This window comes from Bactrocera dorsalis, chromosome 4 (assembly GCF_023373825.1).
Source record: "Bactrocera dorsalis isolate Fly_Bdor chromosome 4, ASM2337382v1, whole genome shotgun sequence".
Classification (NCBI taxonomy): domain Eukaryota; kingdom Metazoa; phylum Arthropoda; class Insecta; order Diptera; family Tephritidae; genus Bactrocera; species Bactrocera dorsalis.
Window position 1 is genome coordinate 57,394,454 of NC_064306.1, and position 20,630 is coordinate 57,415,083.

The following is a 20,630-nucleotide window of genomic DNA, read 5'->3' on the forward strand; positions in this document are numbered from 1 at the left end:
CAACAACAAAAGCGCTGCACAGCTGCTTTGCATAAGCAATTAATTAATTGAGCAGCGCGGCGTAGTAGAAAGAGGTGAAAGAAAAATGAGAAAAGGCCCGAAATGAAAATAATAATAAGATTGACCAATAAAATACACTGAATGGTGTTTTCAAAATTATTATTATTAGAAAAAGCATTTTACATAAATTATTTGCTTTTATCGCTTGCGTAAAATCAAAAGTTTTTCTGGGAATTCAACGAATTTGGTGCTTTTAGTGAATCAACAGTGTTTGACAAGTTCGAGAATGGCTTAAAGAGAGTTGTCACACATGCATATATACATATACAGTCATATGTACATATATAAATATATACATATTATACACATCCTCATCTACACTCATGTTTTCAAAAATATGCAACTTCACCGATCTAAATCGCTTGCGCACCTGTTGTTTAGCATAAATTCATAAATACACCTAAACGTGTACACACATTCACATATGTACGTACATATATACATATATGTATAAATATACTCATAAAAGCTCATTAACATATACGATTGCTTGTCGTTTTCTGTAAGGCGCTTGTTAACCGTACATGACTGCGCTGCCCGAAATAAACTTCTTCTCTTCATTACCATTCACACGATCAACTCGTCGCTCGCTTGCTGTTTGCATTATCGTTGCGCTGGTGAGCTCTAGTAAAATCTCATTTACGTATTTGTGTTAATTTTCAAATAAATTATGCTAATATCAGGGCGATTTGGTAACATGGTATGGAAAAAATATATAAAAAAGGTTAATAAAAATACGAAAATAAAAAAAAAAAATTAAAAGAAAAAAAAGCAAATAAAAAAAATTAAATAAAAAAAAATAAATAAAAAAATAAATAATAAAAATAATAATAAAAAAGTATTAAGAAAAATAATAATAAAAATATCATAAAAAAAAATATTAAGAAAAAAAATAAAGAAATTGGAGCACAATAATAATGTTAAGATTCCTTTACATTTTTTATAACTATTAATACATATAGTATTATTTATTTTTATTTTTTTGTTTGCAGATTTATTTATTGTATTACTATTATTTTTATTTGATGCCTGAACTTTCCGTCACATGATTTTTTGAACGTTTTTAATAAGAGTCTTATGGACATTTGCATAAAATACATATCATTATGTATTGACATTGAGAGAAAATCAGATATTAGATTATAAATAAATAAAAACATGTAATCGAAGCTCGAAGCGAAGTATTCCCTACAGAGTTGCATTTTTTCTGGCATAAAAAGGTAGGAAAATATCTTTGTTTTGATTTCGATTAATCAGTTTGTATGGTAGCTAAGTCATATAGTGGTCCGATATGGGCGGTTTCGATCACTTTTGGAGGAGAAAATGATATGTGTGAAATTTCAGATAAATATCTCACAAACTGAGGGACTAATTCACGTATATATAGACAGTCGGACATGATTAAATCAACTGTAAACGATTCAGATCAATAGGGGAATCATTTGTATACTGTATACTTTGTGTGGTCTCCGAACTTTCTTCTGGGTGTAATAAACTTCGTGGCAAACTTAATATACCCCCAAAAACTTGTGGAAAGTTGGCTATAAACATTGTGGTATATTTTTTTAATTTTTGTAATTTCAGGGATATTGAACTTATGTTTAATTTAATGAAATGGAATAAAAACTTCGGAAAATTTACAGATAAATATCTGGTATTTTAGCTGGTATGTATTTCGAAAAATTTACATATGATTATCGGGTATCTTATCTGTTATTTTATATCTGTTTGTAAATTTTTCGAAATTTTTGTTTCATTTCATTTAAACTTTAAAGTTAAGTAGAATATCCCTGATATTGAAAAAATCGGAAAAATATATACATATAGTAGACGTAATATCTACCTACGTAAAATATACATACATATATGTATGTGTATATATGTATGTACATGCATTAGTATATTTATAAGTAGGTAAAGTCAACTGATAAAGTGGTAAACTGCCGTAGGCGCGTAAATACGCCATATCGGCGCTTAGCTCGTAATCTTTTTTGGCAGCTTAAGCTACGCCAAAAGCAAAACATTGAAAGCAATGAACTCTAATTGGAACCAATACAATGAACACGTGAGTAAACCCAGTAGGAAAATTTCGAGCAGCAAAAATTATGAATGCAAATATCATATATAAAATAAAAGTTACATTTCTAAAAGGAAATTGAAAGTAAAAATTCTTTGCCGTGCTAAAATAAAAAAAAAAATATATAAATTTACAGAAAATTCGATGGAATCTGATTTGAGTGTATTTTTTGCCTATAAAACTTGTATACGTGAACTAGTCGCCCAGTTTTTGAGATATAGAAATGAAATTAAGCATACATACCTTTCTGGTCAAGGTGCTAATTATTTGTCAGAAACATCAATATCGGAATACTATAGCATATAGCTGCCCTACAAACTAATCCATCAAAGTCAAGTTATTGTATGGAAAACTTCTTTAATTGACAAGATATTTTTACGAAGTTTTGTATAAATTATTGTACCGAACAACACTACAATCTGTGCATATATTGTGTGGATTGGATCGGAAACGCATATAGCTACCATACAAACTGATCGATAAAAATCAAATTTTTGTATGGAAAACTATTTTAATAGACGAGATATCTGCACGAAATTCGGCGTGGATTATTTTTTAATGCAAAGGTATAATCTTCGGAAAAAATGTTTAAATCGGACCACTATAGCATATAGCTGCCATACAAACTGATCGATTAAAATAAATTTTTTGTATGAAAAGTTACCTTATTTGTAGAGATATCTTCACGAAACTCGGAGTGGATTATTTTCCAAGGCAGTTGCATAATCTACGTAAGAATTGTTCAAATCGGACCACTATAGCACATAGCTGCCATACAAACTGACTAATCAAAATTGAGTCCTTGTATGAAAAACTTTTTATTTGACAAGCTGTAGTGTCTAGAGAACTTCTGTGGTCCTTTAAAAAGAAATTTATAAATTACTTAAAAAAATCGTATTTCTTTAATCCACAATTTCCTACAGGGTATCTCTGAAAAGGTGCGTATATTTATGTGCGAATGATTGCAAGTAAATAGAAATTTAAATTCATATTTTGCCACAAGCGAGACACATCATTTGCACACACATACAGGTATGCAAACATGCACACACACTTGTAAACAATTCTTAATGATATTCAAGCGAATTTTTGGCATAACTTTTTCTACTCGCTCGCACGAATTCCGCACATACCAAGGGTGGGCTTCCATATCAACAAAGTATGATCTCTCTACGCTTATATACCATATGTGTGTGTAGCTGCTTAGGTGAATATAAATTGATTTTTATTTTTGGATTATGGACAGATTAAAAAAAATGCATTTTTATTATATTCACATATGTACATATATTACAATAAATCGAAAGCTGATATATCGAACACACATACACTCACACACACGTTGGTGTCACTGTTTTGAAACATTTAAGCATACAAATTATTTGCTAAATGCGTAAAAAATGCACTTGAAAGGCAAATCTCAAGTGCTTTTTCATTTTACGCATTTGTCAAAACGCCTCGCTTAAGGGGTGACTTTCGGTAGTGAGCGAAGGCGCGCGCTGGCGAGGATCGAAGGACACTTTCATCAGCAGACAGGCAAAAAAAATACAACAATCTGCAATTTGTTGTTGTTGTGGCTCTTCATAAAAGGAAATTCTTTGCTGCCTACCACCAATGGCAGGGCCACCACCACCTCCACCAATTCGCTATCGCCGTCGTCTCAATGTACTGAAAATCATGCTGACAGCTGCCACTTTCGAAACCAGTTGAGTCTGCCACATTTTGTTCTGTCACCGTTTGTTTGTTGTTGTTTATGTGCAAGTGCGTGTGTTAGAGAAATAACATAAAACAACAATAACAACCACAAATGTAGACTTATATGTATATAATATGTAAATTTAAATCATTTTGTCAGCAGGCGTTTGCGGAGTGTGTACATGTGTATTTGTTTGCATGTGTGTATGTGTTTGCATGTTTGTATGTGTGTGTGTTCAATTTCAATTTCGAGGCTATTTTTGCGCATGAAAGCATGCTATGTAGAGTCCTTTCGGCATAACGGATTTTTTTTTTGTTATTTTGTGGGTTAGTAATTGCTCTCTTGATTATATCTTGCAGCAGGCGTAGAATATGTAAACGGGAAAGTTTACAAGTAGAGAGATAAGGGACGAAATTTGTGTCCAAAAAAATTGAAAGGGTTTGATATGGAAAAAGTGACGAAAAAGATCGTTGTTAGAAGCGGTAATGGAAAAAAAGCGTATGGCAGCAAAGATTATGTAAGTTAAAGACTCACCCAAAAATAACTAGTTGTGAACTAGTAACGGGAAAAAAATTATTTTGGGGTTATTTGCAGTCAGTTGCAAAAAATGTAAAAACTAATTTAAAACTTAATTAAATTGTGAAAAGGTTTTAGCAGAAGAAGCTAATAAAAGCATCTTTTCGTCACTCGACTGCCGACTATTTGTGTTTAAACCAAAGCAAACTTCAATAACTCAGTTTTCAAGTAGTTCAGTTGAGTAGCAAAAACTAAACACAAATTAAAAATATATTTTGTAACTACTTTCCAGCGACCTAGTTGTGGTCTAGTCACAAAAGTACTAGTTACTTAGTTCCAGTGATCTAATTTTTTTGATAAAATTGAATTCAAATAAGTTAAAAATTTAAAAAATGCGTAGAAATTAAATAAAAACTGAAAGGTATTTTAGAACTCACTCCAACACAACTAGTTAGGGTCTAGTCACACAAAAACTAGTAATGCACTTTATGTTGAGAAATTTAAATTAAGTTTAACAGATAGGTAGAAACTATAAAAAAAAATATTTTTTTTAGGAAGTCACTCTAATATAACCAGTTGTGGGCTGGTTACAGAACAACAAGCTACTTCTTACTGACTTATATTAAAATTAAAAAGAATAGCTAGAAATTAAAAAAAACAAATAAAATATATTTAAGAACTCGCTCGAAAACAACTCATTGTGGTCTAGTCGCACTTTCCTTTACTGAGGAATAAAGATATTTATATTAAGATTAAAAAATAGCTAGAAATAAAAAAAAAATAAAATTAAATTAAAAATATTTTAGAACTCACTCCAAAATAACCAGTTGTGGTCTAGTCGCTTAACAACTAGTTAAAAAGTAGTTAGTTTCCAACAACTTGAGCAGTATGTAACCAACAACAAAGCAATTCACTTCTTTAAAAGTTTCATAAACTACTTAAAAATGAGTTTAATTAATTTTTTCATCCAACTAACCCCTAAACTAGCGTAACTACCACCATAACCAAACAGTAATCATATTGTCAAGAGCAACAACAATTTTGGCATTTAAAAGTCCTTCTATCAAACCTAAATAAAACCGGTTATTAAATCATGCAGACTATCAAATATTGGTCAACTGATTATTAGTTTTCTAATCATGTCCCCTTCTCCTTTCACTATCTTCCTTCCAGCAAAGCGCTTCAAAGCAACACTGGGTCATTGCGTCTTTAGCTAAACGTCAGTCAAAGTCAGTCGAGCCAGCTGCGTCGCCCCCTGCCTCATCCGTGCTTACTGTAGAACCAACCTTTAGCTGTGGTTCATTAAGTGCTTTTATATATTTTTACGCATACACAAACAAAAAAAAAAACAAGAAAGCAGAAAGAAACGTTTAACAAAGCGGAGATAAGTCATGAATTTGATGAATGATGCTCACTCGTGCGCATTTCTATTCATTTTGACGTTTTTATTAAATTCGCTAAGCTATCTCTCGGCGTTCGGTCATCGAAATAGTGCGATGAGTTCGAAGCTCTCGATGAGGATGAGGGTGGAGATGGGGTTGGCAGGGGTGTGCGTATGAGTTCGGTGTGCCCTTAGCTGGCGTAAATTTGTTTTTTCTATCCACTTGTTGTTGCTTGCAGTGATTTAAATATAATGTGTTGTGATTGTCCATTGATGGAAGATTGTTAGATCTTTCTGATTTTGTTGAGTAAAAATACAAACAAATTCAAGGGTTCTATTCTAAAGTGGATTCTAGTGACCTAACCCTTTTGAAGTTGCCTTGGATAAGTTTGCAATGTCTACATATAGATGTGGAGGTTATTTTAGTTAAACAAAATTACTTATTCAAATATCGATCAATTTCGTGCTTGGTTCCGTGGAAAAAATGTTTGAACTCAAAAGACAGGAAGAAGAAGACTTGAATGCAGGTTGTATTAAAGAAAATTCTCTATAACACATTCTTGAAATTCTATGCAAACAGAATGTAACATGACTTAAGAGTCGGGCCTCAACAGAGTCAAGTTTTCATCAGCGCTATTTTAGCACTGAAATAATTTTGAGGTTTAATTTCTCAAGATTAACCTACATTTAAGGAACTTTATTTTAAGTTCCCTTGAGCTTTTGACTACTTCCATCGCTTATGAAGTTTTTTTTTATCTTTGTAATCGAGCACTTCAGCTCAGAATGTAGTACACCGCAGAACTAATTCGTGACTGATACATTCCTACTAAGTAATCACATTATTTTTTTTTACGATTGAGATTAAATAATTATAAATTTATATATAGCACATTTCTTGTTTTTTCTTTAAAATTCTTGTTAACCATAACTTGAGCTTCAAATTAAACATATTTTCTAAGAACAATCCTTTAGGCGAAATTTATTTATAAAATAATGCCATGAATCATTGAAGATACAAGAGTGATATTTACAAACTTTTTATAATAAATTTTGGAGGTCGTCAGAAACCGCAAGCCAATAAAAGTTTCAACATCAAAGCTTACTCATAGTTGCTGAAAAATTTCGACGTTGAATTTATAGCGAAAAGTACGACTAAGCCATACATCGTTTAGTTTTTAAGTGGTCCATTTCTGGCTCAATGGGAATACCATATAAGAAAGCAAAATTGAAGCATTTGGGACGAAGAGCTACCTGAAGAGATTCAAAAACTGCCACTTCGTCCTTCATTAAAGCTCGTGATTTTGGCGGCATTTGATTTCAACAAGACGGCGAAACTTCCTACACATCGCAATGGATTCATTAAGAGAACACTTCAGTGAACAGGTAATTACACGTTTTGTGCCTCCAAGATCGTGTGATATCACATCGTTTGATTTTTGCTAGTGAGGATGGGTAAGGTCTAAAGTCTATGTACCCAATCCCGCTTCGATTCAAGTCAAGCAAAACATCGCATGTAACATTCGTCAGTTGTCAGTGATATAGTCGAAAGACTCATCGAAAATTGGACTCAACCATCTGAGACGTAGCCGCGGTCAACATTTGAAAGAGATAATCTTCAAAAAATAAATGTCAAGGAATATTCTTTCGAATGACAATAAACATTTTCCATTAAATTCGACGTATCTGTGTTTTGTCTTTAAAAAATTTAAAAAGTCCTCGACATGGATCACCTTTTACATATAGTTAAAGCAAACTTTAATCAGACTACGACACTATTCATGCCAAGATACTTATTGAAGGAAATAAGTAATCCACTGAACTGTAAACTTTCTTGTAGGAAATAAGAAGTGCTGTTCTCATATTAATTTTAAGTTCAGTTCAAGCTCGTTTGGTTGAAAAAAAAATTGATTTCACAGCTTTTCTTTAAAAGTATTTATTGCAATAGAGACACCAAATTAAACAGATTAAAGAGAGATTCCTATTGGTGATATTTTTGAAAGTGTTGCCACCTGTTAAAAAAACAATTCCAATAATTTTAATGATATATAAATGTATTGTTGTAATAAGAATATCAAAATTAATAATCCTAACGAAGATTTTTAACAAAAATATTTTGGAAAAGTATTGCCACCTGTTCCAAAAAAATTATACCAACAAATGTTATTTAAAATAAATAAAGTATAGCAATATGAAGAGCATTTTAACGTTCATCAGACTTATTTTAGACAAGTGTTGCCACCTATTTGAAAAAACAATTCCAATAATTTTAATGATAAATAGTTGTTTTAATACAATAAGAACATAAAAAATAATAATCTTAACGGAGATTAAAAAAAATGTGAACAAGTGTTGCCACCTGTTTGAAAAAAAACTCTAAGAATTCGATATTGGGGCCAGATGTTCCATTTGGGCACTATGGAAAAAATTTAAACAGATTGCAATTTTAGTAGGTATCAAATCAAAGGTCATTCATTCATAGTTTATTAATTGCTCACACATACAAATATTTTCGGTATGAATAGACTAGTCAACAAATCTGATAGTGAAAATTAGCGCTTGATATGTATTTGAAGTGTTCGGATTACGTGTTTCAGTTTAAAAATTTTCCATCTCGTACAGATAATTTTTTCAATTTAGTAGATGGGGGGGGGGTTTGACCCCTACACTTATGTTAAGACTTACCGGACAGGGCCCTAAATTCCTCCAGATAATCCATATTTTTTGATAACGGCGCCACTTTGGAGCCGTGTTCCTCAGGTTTCGAATAAATTTTGAATTTTCACAAACAAAAACAACAAAATAATTTCCAAGAGAAGCACTTTAAATATTTTATATATTTATTTACTGCAATCTCAGCGTGATTTTAACACAAAAATGCATATGTAGATATGTATATAACTCCTTTTGTATATGTATATCACCGCTTGTATATGTATGTATTTTGTATATGTGTGTATATTTTAATTCACTGCCAAATATTTTGCATTTTTATATGCGCTTCATTGTATGAGGCCGGTCACAAGCGCCCCGACGAGTGGGAGGGATACACTCTTGCCAAACTAGAGAATTTCCAGATAATAATGGAAATTATTGCAAAGTAAATATCACGCAACAACAACAACAATGTTAAGACGCAACACGCACGGACACTCGCTAAACGCCTGTGTGTTGTGGACAATGCGACACGAACACCACCGCCACGCACGAATACGTACACGAAACTGGCGAGCAGCGGGCATTTGCTGAGTTGATTCAAAACAAAAAGCCAAGAAAATAATCAAATAGCAACAACAACAATGTAAAAGCAAAGAGAAAAAAGCAAATGAGACAAGAGAGTGCACGTATGGGTTTTGATATTTAGGCCGCTGTGTGTGTTTGTATTAGTGTATTGAAGGCAAAAGGCAATGCCACGGCAACGCAGGATAACTCATTGTTGTGGCGCTACAAGCACACTTAGCCATGCATATATATATATATATATATATATACATATGTATGTATATATGTATAAATATATAAGACTTGATTTGAGCGCATTGAGTGAAAGCGAAATTACGAGCAGTCAAATGAGCCTGTGGTAGTGCGGCTGCCAGGAAATTGTGTCGAGTCTAAAATATTGTTGGTTTGGGAGCCTGTGTATGTGTGAGGCATGAAAATTTTCCAAATAGCAATTCAAAAGAAATCAAAATCACTCACACTCACACTCAATTTTGAGTATTTGAGCGTTTGAGTGTTTCTAATTGCACGCAAACACACTCAACGAACACCTTGACAGCTACAAGGATATCTGATATGTGAGGAGTTGTATGTTTGTATGCATGTGTATGTGTGTGTGTGTGTCGCATGAACGCCATGAAAACGTGGTTTGTTAGACATTTCCTGTGTTGCACGGTCGCTAATATCAATGAATGTGCGCTCGGCGACGTCTTCGGCGTAACCCCGTACCTCCGTTACACCTACTCAATATTTGCCGCTTGGCAGCGCGCAATTAATAATCATAATTCTCATTAATTTTATGTGGCAATGTAGAGGTTTTGGGCATATTTCAGGGCGATGTGGCATGAGTGTATGTATGTATATATGTATGTATCCAAATGTATGTATGTACTATATATTTATAAGTGCATATGTGTGTGTTTTTCTATGCCTGCTTGTGCGTGTCGCGCCCCCTTCGGAATCTCAGGAATCTCGAGAATGCCTACAACAACAACAAGCACTACCAAGCAACAACAATAACAACAACAGTACAACAACAACAACTAGAATAAAGCAATAATAACAAGGCGAAAAAACAACAACAAAGCTAAAAACAGAAAACAACAACAATAACAACAACAAACAACCTCTACTTACAACAGCAACCACAACCGTTAGCCTAAGCAAATGTCGCAGTTTACGCGCAAGCATGTACATTTTTTTTTTATTTTCATTATTGTTGGTAAAAATTCCCGACACAAAAACAACCCCAAACACCGCGACCTTTATGGTAATATGCAGCAGCGCGCTGCGTTGGCCCAAATGCATGCTGACGCTCTGTTGTCGGTAGCATTCATCAGCGTGTCGTGCCATAGGGCAGGGTTGTTCTACAATACGCTCCCATTCCCCCTCTCCCCTACTACTGGCACACCGCTCACCAACCAACCTAGCAACTTCACCTTCGCCTCAACAATTTCTATTTCGGTTTATTAGCGTGCGGCGTGTTTCAGCTGTCGAACCGCCGTCGCTCATATGAATTTCCGAAATTCCAATTGCCCCTTTACTTTGCGTAGTACGCCTAGTGTAGCCGCACATATGTACATACATGTGCACATATGCGCCGCTGGCATTCCCGAAAAATAGAATTTCAGCTGCTCATGTGCGCTTTCTCACTTGGAATTACTATTTTTACCAAAGTTTCCAATTAGAAATTGCAATAAAGTGCGTTCGAAATGCAGGCGCACAGTGATTACACACACACACATGTACATATACATACGTTTATTGAAATATAAATAATTATGCCTTTGGTGGTGGCTTATGGTGGTAGCCTTTGCACGGCGCGCATTTGCGCTCACCGATCGTGCTGGTGTTTCACTTGGCTGACTTTGTTGTGGTGGATTGTTGGATTGGAATTTTTTAGGGGTGCAAAGGTAGACCAAATGCCTAACAACGATATACAAATGGCATGTTTCGCGTTATGTTGCGTATGGGTGTATGTATGTGTGTGTGAGACTCCCTATAATTATGGAATGTTGGTAAGTAAATATTCGGCTAAGGCTGCGCATAATTACAAATCAAATGGAAATGTTAGCATTCGTGAGCTTCTGAAATTCTGAAAGTATGCGATGTGAATGCTATGCATATGCACACACACACACAAATACAAAAACATATACATATGTGAGCTGAGATGAATTGCATGATGCAGCGTATGAAGCTGGTTGAAGACTTTATTTTCTGTGAGTTTTTAGAGCTTGATTAAAGTTCTTAAAAAATAATAATAAACTGTTTATAAAAGAGTAGATAGCAAAAAAGAAATAAAAAGATGAAAAACGTTAGAAAACCCTTCACCAATAAAGAAACTTCCATATAATAACATAATTTGCATCGGTCACTTCGTATGACAGCTATATGCTATAGTGCTCTGATTTCAACCAATTCTTCGTATATTACACCATTGCTTGTGACAACAGACCATGCTAAATTCTTTGAAGATATCTCGACAAATGAAAAAGTTTTCCCTACAAGAACTTGATTTTGATCAGCCAGTTCGTATGACAGCTATACATATGCTATAGTAGTCCGATTTGGAAATTTTGTTCGGAAATTATAGGGATACCTACAACAAAAACTCATGCCAAATTTCGTGAAGATATCTCATCAAATAAAAGAGTTTTTCATACAAAGACATGATTTTGAATGGTCAGTTTGTATGGCAGCTATATGCTATAGCAGTCCGATCTAAACAATTTGTTCGGAGATTATATGTTTGACTAAAAAAATAATTTAAACCGAATTTCGGGAGGATATCTCGTAAAATAAAAAAGTTTTCCATACAAAGACATGATTTTGAACGTTCAGTTTGTATGGTAGCTATATGCTATAGCAGTCCGATATTGATGGCTCTGATAAATGAGCGGTTCCTTGAGAAGAAAAAGATGTTTGCAAAATTTCAGATCGATATCTCCAAACCTAAGGGAGTATTTCACGTATACAAATACTTGGAAAAAGGATTAAATCACCTCAGCTCGTCATGCTGATCATTTATATATGTATATGTATGTGACTTTGATAAGGTCTCCGACGTTGCCTGCTGAGTGGTATTATCCTTGTGGTATAGTTAATATATCCTGTTCAGGGCATAAATATTGTTTCAAAAAGCGAGCGAAATGGGACAATAGCATTTCAAGTTCCAAAATATTGAATATGCGGACCTCGGGGCCCATGACTAAGATTCTCTCGTGGTTTTTGCCTATATACCTAAAATATTGAATTCATACGTAATATCATAAAATTTCAAGCCTCCTCTCTCATATATAACCAATACATGACCTTTTTATAACCGAAACTCAAACTCTATTTGAATATGAGATTCTATTACATCGCCTTTCCTTCGCCTGTAGACTTATGAAAAATGATGTTACGTTCATTTTACATTTTAACTGAGAAATAAATATCCCTTTTGACTTGATTTTAAGACGAATACTTCAGAAACGGAGGAAAAGTAATAATCCATATGCGTCTATAATATAAGTTACCGCGATACCACAAATGATAGTATATACTTGTTCGAGTAGTCTAGACTAAAACTGCAGAATCATCCTATCATATACATACATATAAATTACTCTAATCATTAGAAGATCACCAAGTATCTCAGGATATTTCAAAGCATTTTGATGCCAAATGTTTTTCCGTTTTTTTCTCCAAACAATCTAGTTTTCAATACACCGCAAAGGTGAATGCACTCTGCCGCAAAACTCGCGTTTTGAAAATTCGGCAAATATTATTGATAGAGCGAATAGTTCACACATTACTAGTTTTTGAAGGATCATAGATGATCTGAGAGAAATAGCTATGTACATACTTATAGAGAGAGAGGCGATGAGGGGTGAGTGAGGGCATATGAGATCCTTGAAGTGAGTGTGCATGTATTTATGTTTACTGCAAATGCACTCACTTTGATGGATAGAGTAGTGCAAGATTTTTGATATCTATGCACAGACATACGCACATACCACCGAATAAGCGTAGTTTTATAGCGACAGCTGCATTTATTGCATGCTTGGCTAATTTTCTAGCGATGATTTGGATTTTTATATTGCTTTTGTGGAATGATTTGACATTAAGACGGTTGCGGAAGGCTTAATAAATTGAAAATATTGCGAAAGCGACTGAAATTTAAAGCTTAACAATTTGAATTTTTGTTTAAAGCTTTAAGTTTCTGTTTAGATTTGTATTTTTTGCTTAAGTTTTTAGTTTTTGTTTGAATTTTTAGTTTTTGTTGCCCACTTTTAGGCTGACATAAAATTTTCAGTTTTTATTGAATCTATATGGAATCTCACAGCGATTTAAATGGTGGGAGAAGCTCATACAGCTTACCAAATAATGGAATTTCGAAGTTAATGAAATGTAGTGTTAAGAAAAAAATGTATTTTTGTTAGAAATTTCGCGTGTGCTGCCTATATTGAGGCTGAAATCGATGAAGTTAAGTTTTTTATAGTTATGACGAGTATTAAGAAACAGGATATGTTTAGATTTTTAAGCAAATCAAATTTAAAATTAAAAAAATTATTTTTGATAATATTTAAGTTTTATTTTGCCTACAATTAGGCTGAAATTGAAAAAAAATATCATTTTAAGTAATTTATGCATTGCCTACATTTAGGCCGAAATTGAAAAAAGGACTTGTTTATGAAACTTAAGCATTGCCTACATTTATGGTTAGTAATTTAACATTATTTTTGATAATATATGAGTTTTATGTTGCCTATAATTAGACAGAAATTGAAAAAATTAAATTTTTTGAAACTTATACATTGCCTAATTTTGACAGAAAATAAATAATAATATAAAAAACTTTTTTATAAAATCTAGGCATTGCCTACAATTTGGCTAAAATTTAATGTTTCTTAAATAACATTTATCTATTGCCTACAATTAGGCTGAAATTGAAAAATACCATTTTATGAAACTTTTGCATTGCCTACATTTGGGTTGAAATTGAATTTTTCTAATGAAACTGAGTCATTGCCTACATTTATGCTGAAAATGAAAACAAAAATTGTGAAACTTAGGAACTGCCCACTACTTAGGCCGACACTTCATTTATGCATTGCCTACATTTAGGCTGCAATTAAAGAATTAAACTACATTTAGGTGGAAATAAAAAAAAAAAATCTATGAATCTTAGGCATAGCCTCCCATTATGTCAAATTTAAAAAAAAACCTTTTTGTGAAATTTAATTGCCTACATTTAGGCTTATATTGAGAAAAATATATGCATATATGAGACTTAGGCATTATTACGCAAATAAATCATTATTTTTAAGTAAATTTTTAACATCTCCATATTTTTAAGGTATTTGGCAGTGATTTTTAGGCATGATTAGAATAAAAGCCAGCCGTATAAAATAACAAAGGCGAATGAAAATTTATGGATGCTTTAAAGGAACGATAAATAAGGCAAATTCATAGATCGGTGTGTTGAGAATGTATTTGAAGTGACAAAATTTATACAATTTGCATTAAAATCTAGAGAATAATAAAGAAAAAGTAGTAAATATTTTTTTAAAAATTTCTGGAACCTATTTTTGGACTTAGATTTAAAGAATAGATCAGGCTATTAAAGCAAAAAGTATTCAAAGCATCTATACTCTTCAAATCTGGAACAAAAAAAAAAATTCAGAAATTTTGAAAAATTTATCCATTATTATTTCTTTCTCTGGGCTTTAAAATCATTATTGCAATATGAATCGAATACCGAGGAGAAATTTGAATACGATTCACTTCAATACATAGTGATATGTTCAACAAAGTTTTGTAAGGTTAGAATAAAGGAATGTGAACACTTTGGGTTGAAGTTAGTTCCTGTTGCAAACCGGTTACTCCGTAAATATCTGATTATATAATAAATTTTAATGAGCTTCCAAAGAAAACTCGTCTGATTTAAGCTACAGAACTCGCTTTCAAAACACCAAAGAAATGCACATGCAATCAAAAGAAAGTCGAAAAAAAAATTCGCTTAACAAAATATATTGAATTTTTGAGCATGTTTATTTGTGTGTGTGACTTTCCCGTTGCATACACGGAATTTATTTGTAAAAATTATTTTGATAACTCGCGCAAGCGCAACAAACACGCGACGCGCACACAGTACGAAAATGCACAGCCATAAAGCATTGCCAAACTACAAGCACGCAGCTGCATACGCACACATGCATATATACATGTGTATATAAGTGCATGAGTGCCTGCATTTGCATTGTGGCATATGTGCAGCGCGAAGCCAAGGCACCCCCCACTTTGCCGGCAGGCACAGTGCCGCCGGCAGCAAGGACGACGACAATGATGAATAGCAAACAAGCAACATGCAACACAAAACAACAACAACACAAAGCAACAACAACACGGCTGACAATAACAATAACTGTTACACCAACTGGCATTCAAAGCGACAGCAAATGGAAATGTAAGCGAATGCATCATGGTTGTGTTGTTGTTGTTGCTTACCGTGTCCTTTGCAGGCGGCTGGCACACAGGACGACGCAATGCAGTGCGATGTGGCGAGGCAGTAACAACAAAGTCACCTTACAGCGCCTGGGCTTTGGCATGAAGTACGCGCTTGTTGTAGTTGTGCGATAGCTTAGGGTGTTTCTCACACAAAAACACATACACGCATATATATATATATATGTATATGTAAAATTACACGTGCTTGTATGTGTGTGCGTGTGTGTCCTTTGGCAGCGAACGGAAGTAAACGCTGTGCACGGGAAGGTTGTTATTGTTGGCAGGAAGCGGCACGAAGGGGAGGGGTTTGGCGGCGGCAGCAAGGAGACGCATTTTTCAAATTCCATGCAACATTTTAACGGTGACGCGTCGCATTCGCGTTCACTATGAGTTTTTCACATTTTGTACGCTGCGCTTGTGTATGTGTTTGTGTGTGTGTGTGTGCGTGTTTGCCTGCCACTCGCTTACAAAGTAAACGCGCCGAAAGGAAAGCGCATATTTTGTGTGTAAATGCTTACATTCGAATGAGTGGGAATTTGTTTGTACCCATGCAAAACAACAAAAACAACAGTAATAAAAATATATGTGTGCATGTGTGGAAATGTCCTTTATGCGCATATGTGTGCATGTATGCGTGTAATAAAAAATAATTACAATTTTGCAACCCGCGAGCCGCTGGCTCAGCACTAAGCGCCGCGTAAGTGGCTGAGAAATTTATGAACAAGCGCTCAAAGGGTGTGGTTGCCGATCGGTTTTGCTTTGCTTAGGGGAGCAGGTTAGTTGTACTGCTTTATTAAAATATAGTTCCAGTTCTTTGCTAAGTAAACCAATTTTGTGTTACTGGCAAAGAATTACGAATGGATTTTTAGTATGAAATTCCATGGAAATATTTTCGATAGTTCCAAAATTAGTTGGACTTAGCTGTGGCACAAACTCCTCATTAGAAATTTCCATAACATCTACAAAAATGTTTGTCACGCCGATCACCTTAAACCCTCCGCCTCAGCTTGAGTAGTTCAAACTGTAAAAGAATCACGCTGTTGGACATCTCAGCTCAAGTTATTGAAGAAAGCATAATTGCAACTTTCTAAATATATTAAGAGACAAACGATCACTCGTCGGTCTTTCGCTGATGACTTTTTCCTTAGAAAATTTATGGTTGATAGCCTAGACGCATATGTACTTATATATTCAACGTAAGCTGATTTCAAGCCTAATTTAGAGTCTTTCTTTTCACTATTTTCTCCCATTTCAGCAATACTTTAATCTATGTAGCCTTATGGTTAGTGTCCAAGAGGCTACAAAAGTATTTTTTTCACTTGTTAGTGCTCAAGAACTCATAAATATGCTTAAATACATCCTTACGTTGCCTACAATTAGGCGCAATTGTCAATTTATCGAAGTCACACACCGCTTTCAAACAATTTGCTATTTGTAATCAATTTATGAGTTCAAAGAAAACACTTAAAGTATAAGGTTAATCAGGGATTTTTTAAAAAATCATTTGTTGTGGTCTTTGTCTTAATGCATATTTCAGAATCCCAAAAATATTATTATTAAATTGTGAAAATTTTTTCTTAACCAATTTGTTGTACTGTCATTCAAGTCAGTCAGTGGTTTTCTCGAGACAGCGTTTTTCAAACCGGTAGCTTCACAATAACCCTATCTAGTAATTTAAGTATGATTTTTAATATTTTTTAGAAATGTTTTTTTTTTTTTTTTTTGCGACAAATTTATGCTAAGTTAAGAATATAATAGTAAGTCTTATGTAAATTAAGAGACCGTTTTTATTTTGCTTCAGGTACGAGAAGATTCTAATATAATCAAAATAGCTCTTGAGTTTGAAGACCTGTGACGAAAAATACGAGATTCACGGCTAGGAAGGTTTTGCTGTGTATTTGGTGGAATTGGAACGGAATCACCCACTATGAGCTGCTCCCATATGGCCAGACGCTTAATTCTATCTACTGCGAACAACTGGACCGCTTGAAGTAGGCGATCGACCAGAAGCGTCCAGAATTGGCCAACAGTAAAGGTGAAGTGCTCCACCAGGACAACGCTAGACCACACACTTCGTTGATGACTCGTCAGAAGCTATGGGAACTCGGATCGGAGATTTTATCGCACCCACCATATAGCCCGGACATAGCGCCAAGTGATTACCCTTTGCTCCTGTCCATGGCGAACACCCTTGTTGATGTAAAGTTGAACTCAAAAGAGGCTTGTGAAAAGTGGCTGTCCGAGTTCTTCGCAAATAAGGAAGGGGGCTTCTACGAGGGGGATATTATGAAGTTGCCGTCTAGATGGAAACAGATTATCGAACGAAACGGCGCATATTTGAACTAAATCCGATCACTGTAACACAGTTTATCAAGCATTGAATAAAGAGCAAAAAAGCGGAAATGAGATATTTCAGAATAAGTTTGATATAGCATGAAAGGGAGAGTTTCGGTTTCTGTTTGTTTGCGGACAGAAAAAATTGTCAAATGTAAGTGTCTGAACAAAATGAGCTCCATAATGCTGTTGATTAAAGACAATTAATGAAACAGTTGTTACGAGAGGCAGAGTTATGTTCTACTACATGCAGATTAGCATAGACACCGAATCTATCCAAGTCAGCTACCCGAAATTAAAATAATGAAATTTTAAAAATGAGAGATCTTATAAAAACTCCAAACTTATAAAGACTAGGAATTTTTGAAAAGCTTTCCAGGAGACTAATGTTGTGAGAAAAGATTTTTGTTAAAATATACTTTTTTTTGAAGCAAAATGCAAAATTTCAAGTAAATGAAACTTCTCTGAGTGTCCTTCACTTGGGAGTGGCCAGAAACGAATCAACGAACTCAGCTTACGACCTCCGGTCTTTGTCCGAGTATGATCTGCGTAGCAAAACATATCCGTTTGAAGGTGAGCTAAAGTGAGAAAAAGGCGAATCATTTCTCTTCTGGGTTCAGGGTGCTGGGTTCGGGACTCGCCACGTAAAAAAATACATCCAATGAAAATTACACACCCGCCTCGGATGAATACATAATTTTTTTGATTTGAAATTGTCTTGAATTTAGCAAAGACACAGAGCTTATTCGAGATATTTCTGTTTTGGGCCATAAGACGTCAACGAAAAACTATTAAACCCTACAATGATCGGTTACCAAATGAATTCAGTATTTTATATTATCTGTTTTTTAGTTTAAACAATAAAATTTTGTTTAGAAGAAATAATTGGCGATTATAGAAGTGCCCATTTCAATTTTGCTTCTCAAACACCCGACAATTACAAGCTCGCATTTCGAAAGGCAACCAAGCGAACTACCTCCGAAAGCGCCAAACAAACCTACATACTTAAAAACCTATTAAGAAAATGTTATTATAATTATTATTACTTGCAGCGTGCAACATTTGATGGAGCATTTGCATGCATGCCACAAATGCAACCTAATGTGGCAAAGCGATGGGGCGAATGGTAAGAATATTGATACTTAAAAAAATTGTTGTTGCTCTGTTGCACTGTTCCAACAGGTTTTTCGTTTGCTCATTTCATGCTTGCTCCGCTTTGTTGCATGTCGATTCCGCTGCCTGCGGGAAGATTTGACGGCCTCAACGACAAACACACCATCGTTCAAGCTTTGCAATAAGCTGCAAGTTGCTACAATATGCGTCAGCTCACTAAGTGACTTTGGAATTGAGGGACTTGCGTCGATATATTTTTGTGTCTCTATTCGCTCTTCTTCTCGTTTTCTCGTGTTGCATCAGCAATTACCGAACCTCGAATGTCTTTTTACGCTCGGCTTTGGCGAGATTACCAATTGAGTTGCAACGTTCACAATCGTCTGCCAATTTAGCTGACGACTCAATGGAGGCATAAATGAAATGGCTTTGCGTGTTGACCAAACACATACATACATACATATATATGGCAGACATTTCCATAAGCATAAACGGAAGTTTGCTGATTTTTTGTCACTAAACGCTTTCGATAATCCTACAAGGTAGAGTTGCCAAGACACATGAACGTACGAGTGCGTCATTTCCGCGCGGCGGTCAGTCCATTTGTCTACCTTCGACTTTCGGATGATTTCATCAAATACATGTATTCCCTATTCATTGCGGCTCTTTGGCTTTATAACAGTGGTTTTAATGCCATTTAATTGACTTCGAACTGACGGTCAATTATTGCTTGGCGCTTTGCCGATCGCCAAAACGATTAAACAAGACCGACCAAGTCTTACAGTAAGATAGATAAATAGATAAGAAATGGCGGTGAAGTGAAATGCATTTTTCATGTAAGGGCGACTTGATAAGTCAGCCATATTTTTAATTAATCGAGGTGTAACTTTAAATTTTTAGTCCTCTTGGAAGAAGTGCAGATCGAGAAGATTGTAGGAAGTGTCTAGAGCAAGGCACCAGGGAAACAATGGAGCATCTCTTATGTACTTATCCCGCATTGGCAAGACTACGCTGTAAGCATCTGGGGTCCCTACGGTATAATACAATGGAGGAGGTATCGATAGTGATGCTACAGGGTCTGTTAAATTCGAGTCAGGCGCAAGCCTCCTAGGATTACTAGTTCTCATAGACTTAATAACTGAACTCCATCTGGTATCGCAAAGTACCAAAACTGGCTTATACGTGGTCTATTTGTCTACCAGATTAAGCTAACATACCTTAATCGTTAGATGAAATCTTCAGATAAGTTGGCAAAGTTTATTAAACTAAAATATCTATTTTATTTTAGAAATCAGTTATTTCCGCTGGAAATATGTTACCAATACTTTTTCTAAAACTTTTGAATATAATTTCTATTCTTTCTTTAAACTACTTTGCGAATTAAAGCAAGAAATTGTTTAGTGACACTTCCTCTGAAGCTCACAAGATACCAAGCTCTACAAAAAGTAAACTTCTCCTGGATATATGACGCTAGGTTAGTTTATATTAAAAGGTTAATCCTAGCAGAGATTTTACTTAGGCAGCTTAGAACGCCGGGCCTTTGTGACACCTAAAACTTCTATGTACTTTATCATAGAACTCTCACTAATCGAGAAAGCGCTTTGAGCCTGTCGAGATGTTTCAATTTCAGTCTTACGAAGCATTAACAATGGAGTAGTAAGTGGCTTAATGCATTCTCCTCAACCACCTCCATACAATTTTGACAACTTACGTCTGTTAAGATTTTAGCCTTATTGCATGAATGC

At 34.7% G+C, this 20,630-nt stretch overlaps 2 protein-coding genes across 12 annotated transcripts in view; one reads left to right on the plus strand and one right to left on the minus strand.

Moving 5' to 3' along the window:
* LOC105230740 (protein scalloped) overlaps nucleotides 1-20,630 on the minus strand; it is a 315,018-nt gene that overhangs the window by 63,970 nt on the left and 230,418 nt on the right. The window contains exon 1 of one of the 11 annotated variants that reach the window (XM_049455640.1): nucleotides 8,413-9,136. The exons of the other annotated variants lie outside the window; for them this stretch is intronic. Within the exon in view, the coding sequence (XP_049311597.1) occupies nucleotides 8,413-8,446 (34 nt within the window). The 5' untranslated portion in view covers nucleotides 8,447-9,136. Of the gene's footprint in view, nucleotides 1-8,412; nucleotides 9,137-20,630 lie in introns of those variants that run through there. 11 annotated transcript variants of the gene reach the window in all.
* The window catches only part of LOC105225714 (AP-1 complex subunit gamma-1), a 309,867-nt gene that overhangs the window by 8,846 nt on the left and 280,391 nt on the right, over nucleotides 1-20,630 (plus strand). The gene's annotated exons all lie outside the window — the stretch shown is intronic.